Here is a 24783-nt window from a genome sequence, read left to right as displayed (position 1 = left end):
TATATTAATGAAATTTTGCGTGAAGTAAATCTTGTAACAGAAGAGGATCCTTTTATGCTTGTCTGTTCTGTCTTAAACAGATAGTATGTCCACCATTAGCTATTTGGGAAACAGTGAAAATGTAGGAATAACTGTTTTTCCCCCCCATTTCTAATATTTTAATGTGTGCAATATGCAGAGAATGTTAATGGATACAAATAGTAACCTCACTAAAGGAAATGTAATAGTTGCAGTAAAAACCTAATAGTAAGAGGGGACAGACAGCTTACAATGTTATAAGGAAGTGAAAATAAGATCAATAAATGAAAGCACTATTTTTTCATCCTTGAATCCTTCCTTAGTCTTGCAGTATCCTCCTTAGTCTTTTGCAAGATCCAGCCGGCAGATTTCACATCCCAAAATATATTTATTCTTTTGAGTAATGTGCAGATTGGCTAGCAGTAAGAATCATTTCTGCCCCACATTCACAGTGTGCTGATGTTGTTTAACAGACTGTGTTCCAGGCTCTTATGCTTAGCTTAAGGAATATAGAAAAACCTCCCCATCAAATTCAGGGCTTACTTGTGATGTTTTTGTCCTTTATCATCCCTGATACTAACTTCTGGATTTGTTATTCCCATCTCAGTTGCTGGGCTATACCATTTTTCTAAATCAGATACGTTTTTCTTCAGATTCAAACCTAATAGCTAAATCATAAGATTCAAAAGGATCAGGGAATTTTCTCCACACTGGTATTCTTGACCCTAATTTTCATCTGTCAAATTAGCAGTATGTTCATTCTTCATCATTTTTAATCAGGAGATTTTATTTGGAAATATTTTGTCACAATACTTAGTCTACAATGTTATGTTTAGTTTATTCTTCAGTCCTGATTATCTTAGTCAAGTCCACTGACTTCTGTGAAAGGGAATGTGAACCAGAAGGTATTAACTTAAAACTATAAGCTTCAGTGTTTCTTCACACTGCCCCAGCATGTCAGTGAATCAACACCGTTAAAGATGATGCCAACAGCTGCTTAACCCCATTGAAGTCCATATAAATCTATTTTGTGTGTCTTATTTTTCTGCATTTCTGTAATGTCACGAGAGAATATTTTAGGGTTTTATTTTAAATCCATCCTTTAGCAGTTAGGGTCTAACTAATTAAACGTTGAAACAGTAGTTACCTCTAAGCCTGCATCCATACTACTACAGAGACTGACACTCTGAGATTGATCCACCAGCGACCGATTTAATGGGTCTAGAGAAGTCCTGCCAAATCAACTGCCCCTGGCTTTTCCTGTTTCTCTACTTTGGACAAGGAGAAAAAGGGAGGACAACAGGAGGGTTTCCCAGGTCAACCTCCCAGAGTGTAGACTCTGTGGTAACATGACTTAATTTATTAAAGTAGCTGGAATAGCATACCTTACATCAACTTTCTACTCTAGTATAGTTGTAGCCTGCGAAAAGCTAGAGAAGCAATTGTTGTTTGCTTCTGCCATAAAGCTGAGCTTGGCTTCGATTTCTTGTCTTCCATTGTTCACTTTTAATTTCTGCTGTGTCCACTTCTATAACTTCAATTTCTATATCCAGTTACGCTAGAAGTAAAGCATTGCACACCTGCCCCACCTAAAAAAAATTGTCCAAAAGGTCAGTTTGAGAATGGATCTCAAATCCTTTACAAGAAAGTATATTGTTTCTGTGGGTATGCATGCTCTGTGCCCCAGGATCATAAAGGTTTCAGGAGTTTGATGTCAGTTTTGTTGACGTGCATTTCTTAAGCCGTTCTTTCGTCCTTTCCAGAAGGAGTTCATAAAACAGAGGTCACTGAACTCCTAATGCTAGAAACATGGGTTAGTGATGATAAAAATAAACTGAAGATAATATAACAACTTTTAGAACATTCTACTAATCATAGGCCTGTTGAGTGAACATTTTCCATTATGACATTGTCATTTAAGGACACACTAAAATAAGAGCAATATTTTGGTACGTGTTCAACTTCTTTGCTGTCATCCAGGATTTTTTTTCTTTGAAATAGTGTGGCTATTGCTGATAATGCCACGGTTAATAGCATATTTATTATGCATCGCAAACATGTTTAACGGATGAAACATGAAAATGTTGAAATGGGAAAGACGTAACCCTGCCCTGGTATACTCCATTTTAAGTTGCTTTTGTGTCTCTCAAAGCAAGTATTTGCATTTTAAAGATTTGAATTCTTCATATCATTTAGTTCTTCCTCGAGTGTCCCCGTGGGTGCTCCACGATAAGTGTCGGGCTCGCCCTGGCGCCGCAGGTCGGATCTTTCCAGCAGTTTCTGCTGGACTGTGCATGCACCGTCGCGCACCACTCCCTTGCGCACTCCCGTCCACGTGCGCAATCCGGTCCCCGCCAGTTCCTCTTTAACCACCATCGGCTGCAGACGGAATCCGCTCAGGCTACAGCCAGAGTTAGCGTATTTAATGTTTTTAAAGTGTTTAGAGTTTCTTTTTCAGTCTTTTAGATTAAGTTAGCTTGTTATTGTTTTCAAAAAAAAAAAAAAAAAAAAAAAAAAGAGTAAAAAGTAAAGTTTCACAGCCTTAGTAGCAAGAGGAGCAGTGGAGGCCTGGGGACGTAAGGCCATTAGGCCTCCTGCCACGGCAGGCTGAGTCCGAGAGGGGAACAAGCACAGAGAAGGTGCTAAGTACACTATTAACAACTCAGACTCACCACAATGTCCTCTTCAGGATTCAAAAAGGGAGAGTCATGTCGCGAAGCGATGCCGGCCTCCGATGGGCACAGTCGGTGCATTAGGTGCCTCGGGGAATCTCATGTCACCCAGAAATGCTCCTTCTGCGCAAAGCTCACAGCCAGAGCAAGGAAGGACAGAGAGATGCGGCTGAAAATGCTTCTCTTTGACAAGGCCCTCCAGCCAGATGCGCCGGAGCGGCCTCAGCAGGAGGGACCCGCAGGGGCCCATAAAAGGAAAGCTGCTTCCCTAACCCCATCAGTGCAAAAACAGAGGAAGCTTTCACCAACCCGATCCCTGCCGGCAGCCACAGCGAGCGGGATGGGTGGAGCGCATAGCCCCCAGCCACAGTCATAGCTGAGCGGCGGCGGCGCGGAGATGCATGTGGCAGAGGCTGAGCCTCCGATAATCAAACAGCCGCCCTGCACCACGGGCAGGGCGGCAGCCAGGCAAGCACCGGAACCAGTGGCACCACAGCTAGCGGCACCAACTCCCGGGGAACCGGTGGTGCAGAGCTCGCAGGCACGCGGCCTGCAGGCACCGGGGGAGACCACCCGCGCGGCACCGACAGCAGGGCCGAGATCCCCGACGCGGAAAGGGACGGAGTCAGCCCCACAGGGGAGGGGAAAGGCAGCACAGAAAACCCGGCACCGCAGCCCTTCTCCAGACAGGGCTGCAGGGCTACTCGCTCTAAGCCCTCCACTTATGCTGTGGACTCCAACGAGGTGGCAGGGTTCACCTCCAGTATACCCTGAGCCCCCATCCCCGTTCTTACAGCCAGCATCACCATGGCTCGGACCACCATCGCCCTTCCTGGGCTTTGAACCCCTGGAGTACTGCCACAAATCACTCTCCATTATCTCAATCACCCAGACGATCTCACTCCCCCAGACACAGGGGGTATGCGCCTCCAGAGTGGTCCAGGTCTCCATCTCCAGAACAGTGCCCGTGTTGCCATGGTCGCCCCTATCACGCGGGGCATAGACACCATAGGCATACTCCCAGGGACAGATCCCCCCCAGACGGTTCAATATCCCCGAGGGCAATCGCGGACGGGGACAGAAATATTTCAGGGGGAATTGATTCTGGAACCCCGAGATTTTACCTCACAAGTATCTAGCAAGAGGATGTATCACTGTCAACAGGACCCAGAGGGGTCCAGAGAGGCTTACCCTAGCGGTTCCTCGCCATCTTCCCCTGACGAGGCCATGGCCCCAGGGGACGTCCATCCTCTGGACGATCTCAAACAGTTCCAAGAGCTGTTTAAAAGGGTGGCCTTCACGCAAGGCATCCAAAGAGCAGAGGTGCAGGAGAAACACCATAAGCTCCTTAAAAACCTGAGACCTCTGGCCTCTTCCAGAATAGCTGTTCCGCTGATGAAGCAATCATGGAGTCCGCCAGCACAATATGGCAGACCCCTGCATCCACTCCACCTATAAACAAGAGAGCGGATAAGAAGTGCTTCATCCCGACGAAGGGCATGGAGTTCCTGTTCAGCCACCCACAACCAAATTCTCTGGTGGTGGAATCGTCTCAACAGAGGTTGAAAACTTCTCAGTACAAGACAGGGGGAACGGACAAGATGCCAAGAAACTAGAGTTGTTCGGCAGAAAGGTCTACTCCTCCTCTACCCTACTGTTGAGAATGGCGAATTATGCAGCGCATCTAGCGAACCATAATTTCGACAACTACTCCAGGCTGACTTTCCTCATGGACTCGTTTCCAGAGGACACGAAGACGGTGCTCAAGGCCATCGTGCAGGAAGGCTACGCAGCCTCGAGGACAGGAGTTCAGATCGCCCTAGACGTAGCGGATAAGGCAGCACGCTCAACAGCTACGGTAGTGGTCATGCGCAGGGAGTCCTGGCTCCAGACATCGGGTATCCCGAGGGATCTGCAGGCAAAGATCGTTGAGAATCTCGACTCACATCGTATCCTGCATAAAAATGTGCTATGAACTTAGACTCCTTTACTGGCCCCGCCTAGGGCTCACTCCACTAGAGCGGTGGCGGCATCAACAGCCTTTTTCAAGGGCATTGCGCTAAAAGACATTTGCAGAGCGGCGACCTGGTCATCCTATGACACCTTTGCCAAGCATTATGCCTTTCACAGGGTATTCCAAGAGGATACCCGTCTCTCGACAGCGGTCCTCTCAGGGACAAGCTGCACGTAAACCGATTACCCACCTCCTATCTTGGGTTACTGCTGGGTAGTCACCTATTGTGGAGCACCCACGGGGACACTCGAGGAAGAAGAAGTTACTCACCGTAGTAACGATGGTTCTTCGAGATGTGTCCCCGTGGGTGCTCCACCACCCCGCCCATCCTCCCCGCTTCGGATCTCTGTTTAGTATTTTTCAGGAGCATCCGAGGCGGTTGGTCAAGGAACTGGCGGTGACCGGATCGCGCACGTGGCCGGGAGCGCGCAAGGGAGTGGCGCGCGCCGGCGCATGCGCGGTCCAGCAGAAACTGCTGAATAGATCCGACCTGCGGCGCCGGGGCGAGCCCGACACCTATCGTGGAGCACCCACGGGGACACATCTCGAAGAACCATCGTTACTACGGTGAGTAACTTCTTTCCCCTTACCCTTCCCTCAGGCCTGTGGGTTCATGGTCTGATCTAATCATGTTTACTCAGCAGAAAAGTTTCCCAATCTTGTGAGATTATTTATGAAGAAAAATTTAATGTTGAAATGGGGAGCCAAGCTTGTGCCTTTTGGGGAAACAAGCAAATTAGGTAACTGATACCCATTTAATTCCTGCATCCCTGCATTAGTTTTTGGTAAATAGCTTTGATTAATCTTTCTGCCTCACTTCCAAGAAAGTCTAGAAACAGGTCCATTGAGTGATATTGTCCATAATGATATTTAGAATTGGGCACATGTGAGAACAGTTTTATAGCTATTTAGGCCTATTAATTTATTTTGTGGAGATTTGTTTAATCAGTGCATCATCTAATGACATCCCCACAACTTAGATAGATTTCTCAGACTCAGACACCGACTTCATAATGAGAACGACGACAGAGAAGGAAACAAATTGATTTTATTTTTAAATAGGACTCAGCACAGCAAAAGCTATAAACAAAAACAGTTTTGGTACAGTTGAATTTGGGTCATAGTGTTTGTCTACTTCCCTTTTTCATGCCTGTTTTAAGCTGTTGTCTCATTATTTGAGCCCCTAAATTAGTCTGCAGGTACATCAGCTAGTACAAAAATGTCAGCAAAGAAAATCTCTTGACCATGATTTAGCATTTTGTTGCTAAAAGCCATGTGGGATCAGAAGTGATGTTGGCTACCAGTTGAGAATGGTGTAACAATCAGACAGTGCTCTGCTCCCTGTTCAAGCAAGAGGCATGCTACTTGTCGTTTGATGACCTGGGAGACCTAGGGTTTCTGAGCATGGTGTGGGGATATGAGAAATATTGTACAGTGCTGACTGGGGCTTGTGTATTAGATGAATAGAGGATGATAAATAGACAGGTGGATTGAGTGAGGAGAAAGCTGATAATAAATAAGCCTTATAAATATGTCTCATTATAGATAGTGTAATATAGACTGAATGATGGAGACAGCTATAGAAGGAAATAAAGTAAATGAAAAATAAACAAGTGCTGTGTGATTTATCTTTTTATAGAACATCTGTTTCCAAACTGTTGTCTAATGTAAATGAAGGTAATCTACATAATACAGATACAGCATATTTTCATTTCCACACTGGACTGAAAGAACTAGTATTAAAGTGAAAAGTGCAAACAGATGTAGTCTAGTTGTGAAGAATTTTTACTCTTACCTGCTTGCAAATAATCTTGTTACCATTTTGTTTGCATGATCATACACAGGACATTGGACCTCTTACCCAGCTACAGAGGAATTCTTCTGTTTTGCTGTGAAAACTTGCAAAGTTACAAAGTGTAACATTACTTCACATTTTTTATATTGGTGATATTCTTAAATGAAACATGCTCGTAAATTAGCTCATTAAAAACTGATGTTTCTTGATTTTTTTTGGTATTGCTTTGCAAAATTGATTTGAGTTCAACCTTAATTCTGAGTTCATGTGCATTACAGTAGCGTTTCATTATAAGATCATATATTGTGTCAAATAAGAAAGCATAACTTATAATTTTTTCTACTGCTTTACATACATGCATCACAGTGTGTGTTGGAGAGTACTATTCTGTGAATGCCACTGTCCATGAATGCCTTCAAGTGATTCACCGTGATTTTATGATTCACCCTGCCTAGTTGCAGAAAAAAATATTCTATATGAAGATATGTCATCATAAAATTACTGTATTAAATGTACCTAAGTACACTGAACAGAACCAGTCCCTTCATGTTCCCTTTATTATGCCACTCATAAAGTGCAAAATAAATGTGCTCCTGTCCTTGTCTGATAAATTACCAACAGACTTGCAGTAATTTGACACTATAGCTAAATTATCACACAAATTGTTTCTCTACTCAAATAGCTGAATCTTTCTTCCCAAAGTAACTCCCAAAAATCTTCAAGCAGACACTGTAAAATATCAGTCCAGTAGTGAAAATTTCAGATAGTTATGAATGTGTAAAGACATGAAATGGAAATCTTTCCACACCCTTAATAGGTGAGGCTTCCCTCCCTCCATTATCAGCCATGCAGAAACAATGAACCATCTCCAAAGTGGAATAGGAGCCAGTATGTTGAATAACAAACTTGCATTTATTTATGCTTTTAGTAACTTTATTTTGAATATGACGACCATTGAAGTGGTTGGTTGTATGACTCTGAATACATAAACACTTGGTATTTTTAGCAATTAATATTGCAATTTCTGATTACACATCTGTTTCTTTGAGGTGTCACTTATATAATTGGGCCTATTTTCTATATCCAGATAGTATCTGCAGTGCAGTACTGCCATCAAAAGCATATTGTTCATAGAGATCTCAAGGTGAGTGGAAAAAAACCTACAAAATTTTTGTAGGCAATAATTTCATTAGCTAAGTCTAATTTTCTTTATGCCTAAAGATTTAGAGTTTTAAATCTTTTCCTTGGCTTACAGGAAATTTTAAATGCTCAAATATGTACTAAACATGCAGATTTTTAAAAACAGGGTGGAACAGAAAATGGGATAAATCTTACTATAAGAAATTGGATGGCATGTGAAAGGTGACGCCTTTGGCCTCTTGGTCACTAATTGAAATCTAGCTCAGTTTGGTAATGATAAACTACAGTTGGATAGTAGATGTGAAAGTGGTTGGTGATGCTTGTTTTCAGTACTAGTAGACAACACAAAACCTTCATTATGGGGTGGCTACTCTCGGGTTTCATGCATGTTGGTGTAGCATTATGAGGGAGCTTGCACTGTTCCATGCACTATAACTCTATAAGGTTGCTGTTATGTGCAACTAAAATGTGGCACGTTTCATAAATCTTATCACTCTATACTAAAAACAGAATTAAAAAAAAAATCAGATTTATGTACTACAAACGTTTGTAAACAGTTACCGACTTAAAAGTGTAGGATTTGAGTTCCATTTTTTTATCTTGTTAAATGGAAATGTTGTAAGTTACAGAAATATTAAATACATTTCCATGTAGTAGCCAAAAAGCTGATGCACTAAATAATACGAGTCACATTTATCACTTTTGGATTTTTGACACCTGTTACATTAGTGAGATTTTAAAGTATATATGAAAGTTACTAATTTTGTGAAGATAGTTCACGCTGAGTAAAAGTGCAATTTCAGTAAGCCTTTGGCTTTTGCTTTTAGTAATGAATCAAAAAGTTGAACAATAGCTTTTGTAGGAAAAAAAATCTTAAATGTTGTACTTAACATAGTATTTTTCTTTTGTTCCTCCTAGGCTGAAAATCTTTTGCTAGATGCAGATATGAACATTAAAATAGCAGACTTTGGGTTTAGCAATGAGTTTACAGTTGGAAATAAACTGGACACATTTTGTGGCAGCCCTCCATATGCTGCTCCAGAGCTCTTCCAAGGCAAGAAATATGATGGACCTGAAGTAGATGTTTGGAGTTTAGGCGTTATTCTTTACACTCTTGTGAGTGGATCTCTTCCTTTTGATGGGCAAAATTTAAAGGTATGTTACTTATATTCTATTGATAATACTCACTGTTGTAATGATTCAACAACAGTATTTTAAACTATGCCTTTTGACCTTTTATAATTTGCTTCCATACTCCCAAGGAACTGAGAGAGAGAGTACTAAGGGGAAAATACAGGATCCCTTTCTACATGTCAACAGACTGTGAAAACCTCCTTAAACGTTTTCTGGTGCTAAACCCAACTAAAAGAGGAACTCTAGAGGTAATAGCAGGACTAAAATTCTTTTAGATAAAATAGTAATTGATTAAAGATAATTTGCGACACTTGATTTGAACCAGGAGTTACCCCCTCCATGTAAATGTGTGTAATATGAATTAACATGTTTGTTGAGATTTCTAGTTTGCGTTTTTGGGTATGTTTTTGGCACAAATGTGGCAAAGTTGCACCTTTTCCCTCAAGTCAGTTTCTTAGGCTACGTCTACACTATGACATATATTCGACTTTTAATAAATTTGATTTTTTTTAACCCCGTTCTTACGAATTTGAATTTGTGTCCTCAAACCTTCTGGAAATTTGACCCACTATTTCTCCTTGTTGAGTTACCATGTCCCCATTGCCTTATCAAAGTTTAAATGCGTGAGCAGTGCATTGTGGGTACCCATCCCACAGTGCCTTAGCCCTGTTGTTTTCTGGGCATTTTGTATCAATGAGTTGTGTATATTTTAAAAAAAAAAAAAAAAAAACCCTGCTGCAAAGCAGTGTCCAAGAATTAAGAGCACCTGCTAACTGTGCAAAAACGAATGAGAGATCACACCACCTTTGCTAGCACAAGCATGGATCCTCGAATGCTTCGTCATTGCATACACTGTTACAGCAACTTCACAGGTTGTCGTGCATTTTTTCTTTCAATTACAAAGGGGGATGATGATTTTGAAGAGGAAATCGCTCAACTGTAATCCAAGAACTCTCAAATGCTGGCTACCCTGGATGTGTTGCAGAGCGTGGCATGGCCATTTTGCACTTGTGAGACCAGCACAGAGGGGTAGGATCATATCATTTTGGGGTCCTTCGACAACAAGCAGTGGTTTCAGGACTTTTGCATGCATAAGTCCACTTTTATGGAACTTTGTGATGTGCTGGCCCCTGCTCTGCGGCGCAGCAACACAAGAATGAGGCCGGCTTTAACAGTTCAGAAGCAAGTGGCAATGGCTCTGTGGAAGTTTACGACACCGAACAGTTACTGGTCAGTGGCAAATCAGTTTGGGGTGGGCAGATCTACAGCAGGGGCCACAGTGGTGCATGTAGCCAGGGCACTCTGTTGGCATCTCCTGAGGAAGACCATGACCTTAGGAGATGTACAGGCCATAGTTGATTTTCTGCCCTGGGATTTCTTAGCTGTGGTGGGTCAATAGATGGCATGCACATCCGCATCATGGCACCAGCCCACCTGGCCTCTGAGTATATAAACAGAAAGGGGTATTTCTTGATGGTGTTGCAGGTGTTGGTAGACCACAAAGGTTATTTTAATGACATCAGTGTTTGATCATTGTGCAATGTTCATGAAGCATACATCTTCAGAAGTTCTGGTCTGTACAGAGAGCTCCTGGATGGAACTTTTATCCCAGATCAGAAAATCAATATTGGTGGTGCGGAGATGCCTATCCTAATATTGAATCGTAACAGTGACTGCTTTTTATCCTGATATTGGGTGATCCTGCTTACCATCTGCTCCCTTGCCTCATGAAACCCTACACAAGAGTCCTGGACTGTAGCCAGGATAACTTCAGTGTCAGACTCAGCAAGTGCAGAATGCTGGTGGAATGCACCTTTTGGCCATTTAAAAGAGATGTTCATGTGCCTATTGACCTGTTTGGACCTTTCAGAAACGAATGTTCCCGCCATGATTACAGCATGCTGTATTTTGCATAACATTTGTGAATCCAGGAGGAGACTTTTATGAATGTCTGGAATTCTGAGGCTGAAGCCCTGAGCACGGCTTATTTGCAGCTGCCTTCAAGACCATTCTCTAACAACCAAGCTGAGGCTGCAGCAGTCAGGGAGGCTTGGAAACATAGTTTCATAAATGATCTGCCAGACACAAGATAGCGGTGTATTTCTCTGTTTTAATACGACCTACCACTCCCCAAAATTATTTGTGCTCCCCTCCAGATGTGAACCAATAAATCAGACTGGCTTTCACTGAAAGAATGCTGTTACTTTCTGGGAGGGGGTTGAGTTGTGAAAGAAGAATGGAGGTGAAGGAAGGGTTATTTTCCAAAATAGCACTGGACAGCTGTGCTTGTTGGCCTCCTCCACCCCTTTCCAGGTCCCTGTGCTATGAGTCCTCTGCAGGCTGTGGTGTAGCACAGGGCAGCTGTGCTATCAGCCCCTTCTCCCTACACCCCCGCCTGGGTTTCTCTGACGAGTCCTCTGTGGAACTTGGCTGTCCCCTGCAATGATTTGTGCACCCCACCACACATGGGTACCAAAAAATCACACTGATGTTGTAATAAAAAGAAAGTTTATTTGCTGGGGGAAGAGGGTTAAGCAGCAGGGTAAATAAGCGTTGTCAAGGGTGGTGGAACAGCCTTTTACAGCATCTTTTAGGGCTAGAGCAGCAGGCTGTCTTTGCCCTCCTTACGTTTGGGGGCCATAATGATGTGGGGCATGGGTGGCCTGTATTCAGCGGACTCCAGGTAGCAGTGAACGGAGCCTGCAGTACTGCACTGGGAGTCCTTTTGCATCTCCAGCATGGAGTACAGGATCTCCATTTGGTCGCTCACTGCCTTTATTGTCTTTGTCATGTCCTCCCTCAGGTGCACCTGTGCTATCTGGAACTCAAGCATATTCTGTCCGTACTGTGCTGTAGTCTGCCACCACTGTGTGTCCCTTTTGCTTTCAATGCTTTCTGCTTGAGCCCGCTCCATGTGCGGCAAGATAAGAGCCTGCTTGGACCTTTTGTGCTTCCTGGCATTGTGTCCCACACTGGGGATGCCTGCTGAAAAGCAAAGGTCAAAATTTAGATAAAATTGACAGAGTACTTACCCATGGAATGAAATGGGTCTCTGTGCTGTCAGTGAATCTTCCTTTTTGCAAGGCTGCTTAAGGCTTCTTAAGGATGAGATTCAAATTGTGCATTGCACAAGCCATCATTTATCTAGGCCATTTCCTTGTGGACATGGTAAGCAATTATCCACTTTACAAGGTGGGGGTGGTGCAAAGCCTGGGAATCAGTGTCCTGAATCAGGAGAAAAGTCGTTTTTAGCAATCCTTCTCAAAGAGCTGGGTCCACAGAGCTCAGCAGCTGAATGGAGAGGGGTTCGATTCCAGCTGCAGCAGTGGCTGGCTGAGGAGGGATTCCTGTAAAGTGAAAGGAAATGCAGGGAGGGAAGGGAATATGGGAGGGGAGAAGAGTCGGAGAGCCTGCCAGGTATGTGGAGAGGGGGAGATGGAGCATCCACCAGCTGTGTGGTGCAGCAGTGCACTCAAGGTAAATGTAAAAGGTCAGGGAACACTGCAAAGAAATCCAGTCCAAATTCCCATGCTTCTTTAGGTTGCCAAAGAAGACATCACCCTCCTACAAATAACAGAAAAAGCTGCTCATTCAATGTGACCACAAGCCTTGAAAATTTGCAAAAATGCTGTGTGGCACCATGACACCTGATCGCTATCTAGTTGCCTGGCATGGCAAGGTGTGCTACCGAGGAAGCTGCACTAAGGCAAGCTCTCCTTAAAACCTGGTGCAAAAAATACTAGAGTGCTTAGATGAGGGATTAAGGAGCTCTCCAAAGAGGAGAAGCTCTCCATCCCCAGGAATATTAACATGCTGTTCTGAGGGGTACATTACCACAGAAAACCTATACCCATATCCATACCTATACCCAACTGCGACCCACCTAGCATTCAGAAAAATATACTCACCAGAACAGCTGAGCCCTGGGTGGTTGGGGACTGGTGTGGAGGGGACCAGTTTCAGGTCTATGAGGAAGAGCTCCAGCCTGTCAGGAACAGCTGCCTAGGGCCCCTGCTGGTTGCCACTGTCGTCCTCTCCATTGGCATTTTCTTCCTGGCCTGCCAGCTCCTCTCATCTCACCCCGGATTCCAGACCAGGGCCTCCACAAGTGCGGAAATGAAGAGTGGGCAGTGTAATTGGGTCTCCCACAAGAAGCACGTGCAGCTGTTCATAAGAGTAGCAGGTCTTTGGAGAGGTCCTGGACCACTGATTGTCTTCCTGGACTTAGATATTCCTGCCGAAGTTCTTTCACCTTCACCCGGAATTGCATAGAATCCCAGGAGTGACTTTCGGCAGTCATCAACTGTGACATCTTATCATGCAGACACATGTTTCTCTTGGACACCCAAAGTCTGCTCACCACTGATTCCTCTCCCCAAACTGCAAGAAAATCCAGACTCTCCTGATGGGTCCATGCTGGAGCTCTCTTGCGACCCTGAGAACTGCTAGGCGGATCACAGCTCTGAGTGCTCATGCTTGCAAGAGATGGCTATCTGTGTGGTGCAATGCAATGGGTAAAAAATTCTATCTTCTCAGTGCATACTATATTTCCAGGGGTTGCTGGTGATGAATTCAAATTTGTGGGCTTCCTGTGACCTACTTCCTGCCCACCTGGAGAGTAACAGAGATGGAAGCAGCCATACATGGTGGGTAACCATGTAGCTTTGTGGGATACATATGGGACATTTCTGGAGGCTACTTAATTTGATTTTAAGACATGGTGCTTCCAAACTGGCCTTTATTCAAACTTTTAAATGCAAACTTGATGCTACATCCAGCCGGTTTCAACAATGTTACAATATAAATATTAGTGCACCCTAAATTGAGCTAATGGCATTTACAGTGAAGACAGTCACTTGTTACAATCAAGCTAAATGCCTTAAATTTGAATTTAGCTGGTAGTGTAGACGTAGCCTGAGTATGTGAAGACAGTTTCTTCTGTGCATATGCATTCCAACCCAAACTTTTAGATGGTTGCCTATGTTGTACATGTGTACTCTTGATATACTCCTGGGTTAGGTGGGAACATTCCATACTGCCTGAAGAAATTTGGATTTTGTGCAAGCAGTCCTAATATGCTTACACAGACTTTTTTTGTGCCTGCATTGGAAAGTCACTTAAGTGCATATATCCTCAAAAATTTGATCTTTATCTTCATTTCCTTTAAAAGCTAATAACCCAAAGCGCAATAATGTCACTATTGTAAACTCTAATTTTGGACGTCCAAAATGTACTATAGTATTCTGCACTAAGGTATCTTGAAGATGTAGTAATCACATGAGGAGGAGTCACTGATTCGCCTTTAGAAAGTAGGGTACTATGGCTAGGCATGTCTTGCATTTTAGTGCATTCCTTTGAAGGGCTGTTGGAATACAGTCTAATGTTTGTGACTTCCTAAATAGTTCATTATTAGATTCCTAGTTTGGATTTTCTTAACCATAATGCTTTTAAACCAGTGCTTATTATTATGTGTTTATTTTCTCCTTTTGTTATCTCTGTCAGTACTTTATGCTTTAATTTAACTCTTAGAGAACTGTTTTTTCCCAAGTGGGTAATATTTAGGATGGGGATATCTGCTGTAAGTTTTGTGGCCGAAAGAGCATTCGTGTACAAAGTCCAGTAAAAGTTTCCTGAATGAGGGTACTTTTATGCACGCAGATTCTTATCTGGAGGAAGTTTGTGCTAGAATATGGCTAATGGGAAGTGGTCTGTTTAGCAGCACAAGTACGGAAAGGTGAGGGTCAGCACCAGCAATAAGGATGGCTAGTTTCAAATACGCATTATGAATAATTTGGAGCTTTCTGGAAAAGAATGGTGGATAAATTAGAAGAGGACTTAGTTTTTTTTAAACCTGCATCTGGGTTTGCTTGTCTTCAGTTCAAGACTGTAAGTGTTTTATAAATGGGAGTTTGACCTTTCAGTGGTTTGTTTACAAGTAAATATCTACTAAGCAGCTTATCTTTGTAGCAAATCATGAAGGACAGGTGGATCAATGCAGGGCACGAAGAGGATGAGCTAAAACCTTTTGTTGAACCAGAACTAGACATCTCGGACCAGAAAAGAATAGGTAAGTCAATGTTTTCCAGTATGTTTGCAGTTTACATGCAGTGTTTTGACCTCAGGTAATGTATAATCTGATCTGATTACTCTGTGCTTAATATGAATATTTAGGTATTTGAAAAAACACTTCACTATCAGTATTTAGTGAGACGCTGTTCTCGTGTGTAGCTGTTTTGTCCCAGTGTTAGAAACAAACAGGTTCTTTGTCAGGTGATATCCCTGTGGGTGTTCCATTCCAGGAGACAGCCTGTCCTAACAGCATCACTTGGAGCTCTTCGGTAGCAGTGCCTGGTCAGAATGCACATTCACAGTTGGTGTCCCATGGTGATTTCTGAATTTGTTTGAAATGCATATATCTCAACACCTTCAGATCCTTCTCAGCTGCCCTTCGCTGAAGATGGAACTCTGAGCAGCAACAGACTGCTTCCCTAGTTTAGACAAAAATATAGAATTTAGATTAAAAAAAATACATCGTCATTCTCTTCTTCCCTCAGGAAAATTAGTCTTTGTTAGTGTTTAAATATTTATTTTCCCTGTTCCCATTCTCTTTCAAAACTGACCTCTCAGGATGGCCCTACAACATGCCATGGTTCTCCTGTTTTAAAAAGTGCAGCTCCTGCAAGGACTCCATTCTGTGTGCAGAATGTTCCCGCTGCATCAGATGCCTTGGTGAGGCATGCATTCCTGCCAAATATATTCATTGTAATAACTTTAAAACCAGGTCTCGTTGTGACCAGGATCTGTACCTAAAGATGATACTTATGGAGACATCTCTATTCTTCCTCAGAGGTGGGCCTTCGTAAACCTCTCCTAGATGCTCTCCTTCATAGTCAGAACTTACCAAGAGTACAGCTCTACCCTTGCATGAAAAGAGAAACCTCAGCCTCTCCTCATAGGGATCCATGTAAAAAAAAAAAATGGTCCCCAGTTAGGTCTTTACCAGCTCTATACCAACCTTGAGCCACAAACATAACGAGTTGAGACCTACCTCTACATAAGTCTCCTCAGCACTGTTGGCTCTGACAATCTCCTCAGAAGCAGCTGCTGCCATAACACTGGTGCCAGCATAGACAACCGACGCAGCACCAGTTGAAGGCACCACAATCAGTCTGCCAGCACCTGCTACTGTGAAACACAAGGCAACTATATGTCTGGTGCCTGCTAACAGATCCTCAGTGCTGCATCCTTTGGCACCACAAAAATTTCTGGTGCATCAAATCACCTCTGAAGTACCTGTGCCAGGATTGCTTCTCCTCAGCACAGACTGCTCCACACCCACTCAGTCAGCTTCTCCCATGAAATGTCCAATATTTTCTTCAGCAGCAGTGAGATGATCTTTTCACCATATGCCTTTCTCCAGTCATAACCTAAAACCACCATGCTGGCTGGTCATCCAGTGCACAGAATTATTCTCCACAAGCCTCTATAATTATTTCCACATCCAGGACTCTGGAAGAGTCACAAGAGGAAATAGAGGCAGACCCTGCACCAGACAGTAACCTGAACACAACTCAAGCTACTATTTCTCTTTTCCGCACCTTACGGCTCCAAATAAATATCCAAGTCTACTCTTGTTCCAGTTCAACAAACGGAATTCATTGGAACTCTCCTAGATGAGACTGTTGCCAGAGCCTGTCTCCCAAATGCTAGATTCCTCACTATCACACACCTCATATCAACAATCTCCATCTGCCCCAGCATAGAAGGCAGAGTGTGCCTACAAATTCTAGGGTATATAGCTGCCACCCACATGTGCTGTACCGTTCCAGACTGCACGTGGTGTCTCTAGGGCTGGCTGAGCTCAGTATACAAACCGGCCAGCGACAGCCTCTATGTGATGGTAACCCCACCCCTGAATATTCTAAACTTCCTGCACTCATGAGCAAAAAGGGAAAAGATATGTGCAGGTGGCCCCTTTTACCAAATCCCTTCTAAAGTGATGCTCATGACAGACACCTTCCTTGTAGAATGGGGAGCACACTTAGTACTCTAGGCTGCAAAAAGTAGGTGGTCTTCAGTGGAGATCAGTCTATGTATCAGTCTGCTAGAATTCAGAGCAGTCAGATATGCGGGTCTTAACTCTCTTCCCCTCATAAGACAGAAAATATTTGCATCTTGATAGACAATATAACATGCATGTTCTATATCAACAGACAAGGGGGACCATGTTTGCACTCCCCACACATAGATTTCAGAGGCAGCTGTGTTAGTCTGTTTCAGCAAAAACAAGTCCAATGGCACCTTAAAGCCTAACAATTTTGTTACAGGTTTTGCCACCAGGATCCTTATTGCCAATTCATAGAGGCCATCAAACTATGCAACTGGTGCATCCAACATCGCAAACATTTGAACCTGCTACCTTCCTGGCTGCCAGAATGCTACTGCTGATATCCTCAGCAGATACTTTTCACACCAACATGAATGCAAGCTCAACTCCATTGTGGCACATCTGTTCATTCTCTTGGACTCCCCAGCTGCAGACCATTTCGCTACATCATAGAACTGCAAATACTACCAATTCTGCTCCAGGGAGTGAATCAGGATTGCATCCTTAGGAGATGTGTTCCTAATTCCCTAGCACAAGCTATTCATGTACACCTACTCACTGATCATACTTCTTTACAGAATCATCCTCAGAATGAGAGGTGACAAAGCCAAGATCATACTGATCACTCCCTCATCGCCCAGGCAGATGTGGTATCCCTAGCTGCTGCAAATGTCAGTTTGTTCTCCAGTAGCTTTTCTGAGGAGATCGGGTGTACTCTCCCATTGTGTTGGCCACATCTTTCACCTACATTTGGAGAAGCTCCATTTGACAGCATGGTCCCTCCATAGTTTCAGGCAAACAGTGACCTGTTCAGAGCAAGTAAAACATATACTACTGCACAGTAGGTGAGATTCCAACCATAAAACCAGCCTATATAAATGGAAATGGTTCTTAGTTTGGTGCTCAGGGAAAAGTCTTATACCCTACCACCCTCCTCTCCCCAGTATCTTGGACTATCACTCAGTTCCGTCAGAATTCTAGTGGCAATTAATGCTTTTTATGATAAAATGGATGGCTTCTCCATTTTCACTTACCGCCATGAAACACTTCCTTGATGGCTTCCAAAGCCTCTGCCCAGAGATCCACTCTCAGTAAAGGCATATTCTTCCAAAGCCTTATGGAAAAACTTTTTAATCTCTAGCCACCTGCTCCATCATAAATGTCTTTGAAAGTAGTATTCCTTATGGCTGTTGCATAGGCATGAAGGGTGGGTGAAATGAGTGTACAAGCAGTTGACCCTCCATATGCTATATTCAAAAACAACATTGCTGTGTGACCCCATCTGGAATTGCTTTCAAAGATGGGATCCCCTTTCCAGCCAGTACAACTCCCTACATTTTTTCCCAAGCCCCACAGGAAGCTGCGCTCTGCACCCTTGATGTCCGATAAGCTTCCCTCCTTCTGTTTGGATGGAACCTTCTGCAGATCTCCAGATCTGTTGCCAACCGATTCAAAGATTAGGCTGTTTCTAAGTAGATATCAGACTGTATTTGATTCTGCTATTGAGCCCAGGATCATGAAGCCCCTGAAGACATCTGCACTCTAGTCAGGCTGTGTCCACCACCACAGCATTTATCCACAGTGTGTATATTACTGATGTATGCAAAGCCACAATATGGACATCACATCATAGTGATCGGCAAACCTAGGCCATCGTCTGAGCCCACAAGAGACACTTTACTAGGCTTCACAGTATGGTCTGCTTTAACCGGTCAACTCTAAAGTTCACCCCAGACATAGTGGCACTGTGTTCCAATTTACTGGCGTGGAGCAAACACTAGAAGAGAAGCTTACTCACCTCATGCAGTAACCGAGTTTCTTTGAGATGTCTCCCTATGGGCACACTACTTTGGAGTGTTATTTGTATAACAGTACAGTAGAGAATGAACTGAGAAGGTTGGGATGTCAGTGCACCAAACAGATTTGGATGTTGCCATGAGATGCCATCTGTTCACATGTGTCCCACCCATGCACTGCTACGAAGATCTCAGTTCGGTTGTGCCAAGGTGTAGTCACCTGGAGTGTGCTACCCACAGGGGGACACGTTGCATGGAACCTCAGTCACTGCATGAGGTGAATACCCTCTTTTTTGGAACATGGAAACATCCAATGAGATTTATTAAAGCATATTGTAACTTACAAACTGCTTTCTTTCAGATATTATGGTTGGAATGGGGTACTCTCAAGAAGAAATTCAAGAATCCCTCAGTAAAATGAAATATGATGAAATCACAGCTACATATTTATTGTTAGGCAGAAAATCATCAGAGGTGAGTATAGAATAGGAAAGATGTTAGTTCTGATTTCAAAGGCAAAACTATCAAGCAAAAGAGTTAATTCATGTAAAACTTCTGATTCTGCTTCAAGAAATTATTTACATGGGTTCTACTACTGGGCACAGACTGTGGCCATTGGAAACTGTGAGCAGCCATGCTTTTGGATGCTTGCATAAATAAAGTGTCAGGCAGCCCCTGGGGCACATTCTAGCAAACCACTTCTCACCCACAGGCTACTTAATGCCCATCTCTGCTCTAGCCAAAGGCATAAAATGTGAGGTTTTATAAATAAGTATTTAATAGTTGAATAGTAACAGAGAGATTGCCATGCTAGTCTATATACTTATATTTAATAGTTGGTGACTAGTGTTTAATTTTTGATGGCATTTCCTTTCTTCATCAAGGAGGATTCTTTTTTTGTCTGAACATCTGTTTTGGTACCTAATTGGTCATAATGACTTATCTCCAGGCTTTAGGAATTACCCTTCATACTTCTAAATGATGTGCATACCAGATGTTTGCTGGGTCAGGGTCAGATAACAGAAAAGTCATCTGTAAATCGTTTTCTAAGAGAACCTACAGAGACATAGAGACTTGCCTGAAAGTGGTCCTGCTGAAGATGTTAAAGCATCCCTCTTGAGATCCTCGGATGACTGGGGCAGCAGAAATTTTTGAGCACGCCTCATTAAGGATTAAAAAACACAACAAGTCATCTTCTTTCCTAAGGGAGTCTATGGGAGGAGAGCAATAAAATAAAAAGTTAAGAGCAAACGAATATGGCTTGTTGCAGGTTTTTTTTTCCTCCTTAAGCCTCTAGACACACTTTTCAAAAAGGAGAATACATTTGTCAGGTCTAAGACTGTTGCAAACAAATAATTTCTTCATCCAAACATTTGTTTTAGTTGCCTCAAATATAATGCTTAGTTTTGAAGGTGGGGCAAGTTCTTGAAAATGGGAGGAGAGGCAGTCTGTCCAGGATACAGTCCATATAGAAATTTGGAAAGCCCATGTCTTAGTGAGTATTTACTGAGCAGTCTTTAGAAATTATATTTTAAAATGGATTTTATCCTATTTTTTTTTTTTTCAAACATACATATCCACTGAGTGAGGACTCTGTGGCTATGTGTATGCTGGCCCCTCCCTTTCGAAAAGAGCACGCAAATGTGCCAGGTTGAAAATACAAATGAGGCGCTGATATAGATATTGGTTTGGGGAAGAAAGGTGCTTTTGAAAACTGCTTTCTTTCGAAAGAGCCCAGTCTACACAGCTATTTTACATTTAGAAAACAACACTTGTGATGTGGGTAGTGGCCATCGTTATGCAAAGGAGGGACTGAATAATATAAGCACCTCGTTTGCATGCCCCTTTTGAAAAGAGAGGGGGCAGTGCAGACGTGGCCAGTGTGTATAGTATGGTTGAAATGGTTGTTCCTCACAAGCTGATAAATCAAGGGGTACATTTTTAATTCAAAAATCTGCTTTTCTGTTACGTGTACATCCACCTGTATGGACAAAATGTGGTAACTCTTTTATTTTAGGGAATGTGGGGAGGAGAGGAATTTATATTTCATCTTTATAGAACTCAGACCTGAAAAAACAAGAAACCCTCTACAGCAAACAAACATTGAACATTTCAGTGCAGAAAGGAAATTTATTGGAAAGCAAGAAGGTTGTGTAAATGGGATTATAACTGTTTTTAGCCTTAACTGTAGCCATCACTGTCAGGTGACCTCTGCTATTGTAAACAGCTGGAAGACTGCAATGCAGGTTGCAGTGCTAAAATCGAGTACACTCATCTGGCAACATCCCTCATCCAGCAGGACCATGGATGTTGCCAGATGAAAGAGTAGCAGGCGAGATGAAAGAGGAGCAGGCAGGTGCAAGAGCCCAGCAGAGCCCCTGCTTGCCCCCTGGCTGTGGGGCAGGAGGCTGCTGCAGGTCCAGGAGCTGGAGCCCTGCTAGCTCCACAGCAGCAGGAATTGGGACCTGGAGCCACTGCTTGCCCCTCAGAGCCAAGACCCAGAGCCCCCGCCTGCTCCATGGCAGCAGGTGCTGGGAGGCTGCTCTAGGGCTGTGAGTTAGAGCTCCTCTCCTGCCCCATGTTGCTGGGAGCAAGCAGCAGGGGCCAGGGGGCTGACACTGGAGTTGCCACCTGCCGCATGGCAGCTGGGACCTGGAGCCCCTGCTTACCCTGCAGCAGCAGGGGCTGGACACTGCCCGCCCAATGGCAGCAAGCTCTGGGAGACTGCCGCAGACCTGCGCTGGGCCCCCCATCTGCCGCGGGGGCTGGGAGGCTGCCATGGGGCTTGTGCCTCTGTCTGTCCTGTAGGGGAGGGGCTGCAGGGGCTGGCTGGAGCCTTGTGGCAGCTCCTTGGAGCCTGGGCTGTCCACCGTTCCTTGTCCAGCAAATTCTCTTGTTTAGGACCTGTCAGGTCCTGGATATGCTGGATAAAGGGGTGCAACCTGTAGTGGAGAAAAGTGTCCTAAACACAACTTCGCATAGCAAATTCCTTTTCCTTGATTTAGCAAGTAGATTTCCTGAACCCTTGTGAAAGTCCAAAAAGTAGGGGAGGCATTACTACTCTGCTTAGCTGTGTTGTTAACATTAACGTAGGTGCATTTTTTCTTAGAACATTCTTTAATTTGATGCCTCATGGCATCAGCAGTCCTGATTGAAATTCTACCCAAAATAGATTCCCAGAGTGAAGGAATAGTTACCGACCTAGGAATACACGCACCTCCTGATTGTGCTATGCCTTACATTCCAGCTGGGTTCTGATTTACATACTCATTATTTCTCACAAGTAGCTCAAAGCCCAATGCTCTTGCACAGCTGTGGCATTTGGACCAGATAATCCTTTATCTGTGCCATCTCCCTCATGTAACCAGTGAAATTGTTGCATGCAAATTAGCTGTAGAATAAGGGTGGATATTGGTTGAGCTACCTCATCAAAATAGTCTGGAACTTTTGGCATGACATTGATAAATACCTTGATGTCACTGGTAGACACTTAGTAAAGTCCAAATGGCTGAGAGATGAAAAATTGAACACTAATAAACCTCAGTTTCCAGTGATGGTTGAACCTGCTGATATACAGAAAAGAGATTTTTTCACTTGTCCTAATAGCAGTTTTCATTGCTTCAGGCTGATTCAACCCACATTGTAGTAGTCAGTGAAAATTCCTGAAATCTTATTATATAGATTAACAGGACACTGAGGACACAAACCTATCTACACAAGATACTGCTTTTAGAACGTCAGCCACAGACATGACAGGCTCTGCTTCTTACCCTCTTCCATCCTGCCTCACCCTGCCTAACCACACGTAGTTAAGACATAATCAACCTTTTCATAAAATGCTTTAATGGGAGGAGAGCATGGGTACTCCTTTTTTCAAAAAGTATAGAATGATCTGAAGACTGGTTGAAGTCACTTACGAGTCGTATGTGAAGAGCTGTATGGGCAATTGCCAACCAGAGTGAGGAACATGTGCCGGTATGATAACTGGAGTACTTCTTGGCCGCAAGGCAATAACTAAGACCCTGCTGTGATATTGCAGAAATTGTGAATCTCAGCCATATTGTGCTTCCACTGCAAATTTGTCAGTCTCCTGGGGCTGACTGCACAAGTCCCAACCTCCAGAGGGTTAAAGCTGATGTAGGAGTCCAGCCATCGGATGCTGATGGCCAACGCTCCCACTGTCAGCCCTGCACATTAATGCTGTAATATAGTTTCAGTAAAACATCTGGTTAACAAAAAAAGTATATTAGCAGGCATAATATATTTGTTTATATTGTTCCAGAAAATTTTTCTTCCCTGGCTTTTCCAAATTGCCACAACTAATAAAGGTCCAATATATTGTTCTGCAATTTTTCCATGTCTCAGCTGCTGCTTAGGCGCAATTATTTAACAGTCATTCCATGATTCAAGTACAGCTTTAGCAATAACTTTATTGTGGTCTGAAATGCCAAATTTTTACATAAACAATGTAGCCTCCCATATGGTGGGTCTTTTAAACAAAAAACACTGTCAAATATTGACTAAGCATTTTAACATATTTACAAAAGTATCTACTTTTGTATTATAGCACCAAAACTGTAGTAGGCAATTTGTACAGATATTAGTAGGTGGTCCCTGCTCCAAAGTGAGTGTAAATGGAAGTAAATTGTTCAGAAGCAAATGCCCTCTTCTCTCCTCAGTTTTAACCATAAGGAAGGGATTAGAAGATACTTGTTTCTCAGCAAAAATAACTTTTTCATAAAACGCTTCTAACCTTTCAGAACCTTTTGTGTAGCTAATGTGGTTTTATATAGATTTGGTTACTTATTTACTACCATTTGAGTGAAAAGTGAATAAAATTCTTTTCATGTTCTGTCTAGTTCTCCAGGCACAGAACTGAATGTGAATACTGCATTTTTAAGGAACATTATTAGTGTGAGTGCCTTTTGAAAGGTTGTTTACTTAGCTGTGTCCTCAGAATTTCTGCAGTCATTTTGACCATCTCGTTTTTAAATTTTCTTAGTTGGATGCTAGTGATTCAAGCTCCAGCAGCAATCTTTCCCTGGCTAAAGTTAGGCCAAGTAGCGATCTCAACAATAGCACTGGACAATCACCTCATCACAAAGCACAGAGAAGCATATCTTCCAGCCAAAAACAGCGACGGTATAGTGATCATGGTGAGTGACCCTGCTTTAGTGTGACAACACACAAGTACTAATAAATATTTAATATAGCTGTACAGTCTTCACATTTTAAAAGTGAATAAATTGTTTATGGTCTGGTAATTTTCAGTCTAGTGACTGATTTGTTTTACAAAGATCAGGTATTTGTAAGTATACCAAAGATCTCCTCAGAGATACTTTTTAAAGGTGTACTGATTGAACCAACTTATTCTGTTATGGCAAAATTTTCTCCTGCCTTTGGGGCGAACCTGGGAAAGTGTTGTTAAACAGCATCTTGCAAGTTCTGTTGTTCAATATCAGATGCCTTCCTCACCACCCCCACTTCCATTATGGCCATACAGCTTTTGTTTCCTTTTGACATTAATAGGTCAGAGCCTTTTTTTTTAAAAACAAAGTCTTTCCATCAGTATTGCTGCTTGTTCCCTATGGGGGCTGTCACATGAATGTCCCACAGAGGTCCAGCATTTAGAGTACCAGTGAATCAAGCCAAACTTAGAACTTTTCTACCTTGTGAATATGCAGAATAATCTGATAGATTTTACTTAAATATCATATAAATCTTTCTGCCTAATACTACCTCACAAAGGGAATCTCCTTTGGACCTGAATATACTACAGGGGTTATTTGTAGACAGGAATGATTGCTTTCCTTTCCCTGTGTCTCCTCAGATTACATTGTCTTCTAAGATTTCCCACAGGTAGAATCAATTTGGTTGGTTTTATTGAAAGAGAGCGACCAAAGCATTTTAATTGGTTTTGACGTTATTTGTATCCCAACTAAAATATGTCGAGAGGAAGGGAAGTTTGACTTTTAAGTATCCACATCTCAACTCTGTTTTAATAGCTTGGAAAGGATTTATGCTTATCCTGTTGGGCTGTTGAACATTTTGCCTCACTTTCAAGTGTACCAAAGCAGCTTTCTGCTATTATTCCCCAATTCTTCAGG

The 24783-nt window shown here is 43.0% G+C and overlaps 1 protein-coding gene across 7 annotated transcripts in view; it reads left to right on the top strand.

Moving 5' to 3' along the window:
* Window positions 1-24783, top strand: part of MARK3 (microtubule affinity regulating kinase 3) — a 123460-nt gene that overhangs the window by 64717 nt on the left and 33960 nt on the right. For all 7 annotated transcript variants that reach the window (XM_074996444.1, XM_074996443.1, XM_074996442.1 and 4 more), the window contains 6 exons: window positions 7587-7643; window positions 8558-8794; window positions 8902-9021; window positions 14741-14840; window positions 19038-19150; window positions 23679-23832. In XM_074996444.1, coding sequence (XP_074852545.1) covers window positions 7587-7643; window positions 8558-8794; window positions 8902-9021; window positions 14741-14840; window positions 19038-19150; window positions 23679-23832 — 781 coding nt within the window. The remainder of the gene's footprint in view (window positions 1-7586; window positions 7644-8557; window positions 8795-8901; window positions 9022-14740; window positions 14841-19037; window positions 19151-23678; window positions 23833-24783) is intronic.

This window comes from Carettochelys insculpta, chromosome 6 (genome assembly GCF_033958435.1).
Source record: "Carettochelys insculpta isolate YL-2023 chromosome 6, ASM3395843v1, whole genome shotgun sequence".
Taxonomy (NCBI): Eukaryota; Metazoa; Chordata; order Testudines; family Carettochelyidae; genus Carettochelys; species Carettochelys insculpta.
Note: the sequence above shows the minus strand (reverse complement) of the source record. Positions and strands in the feature narration are given on the sequence as shown.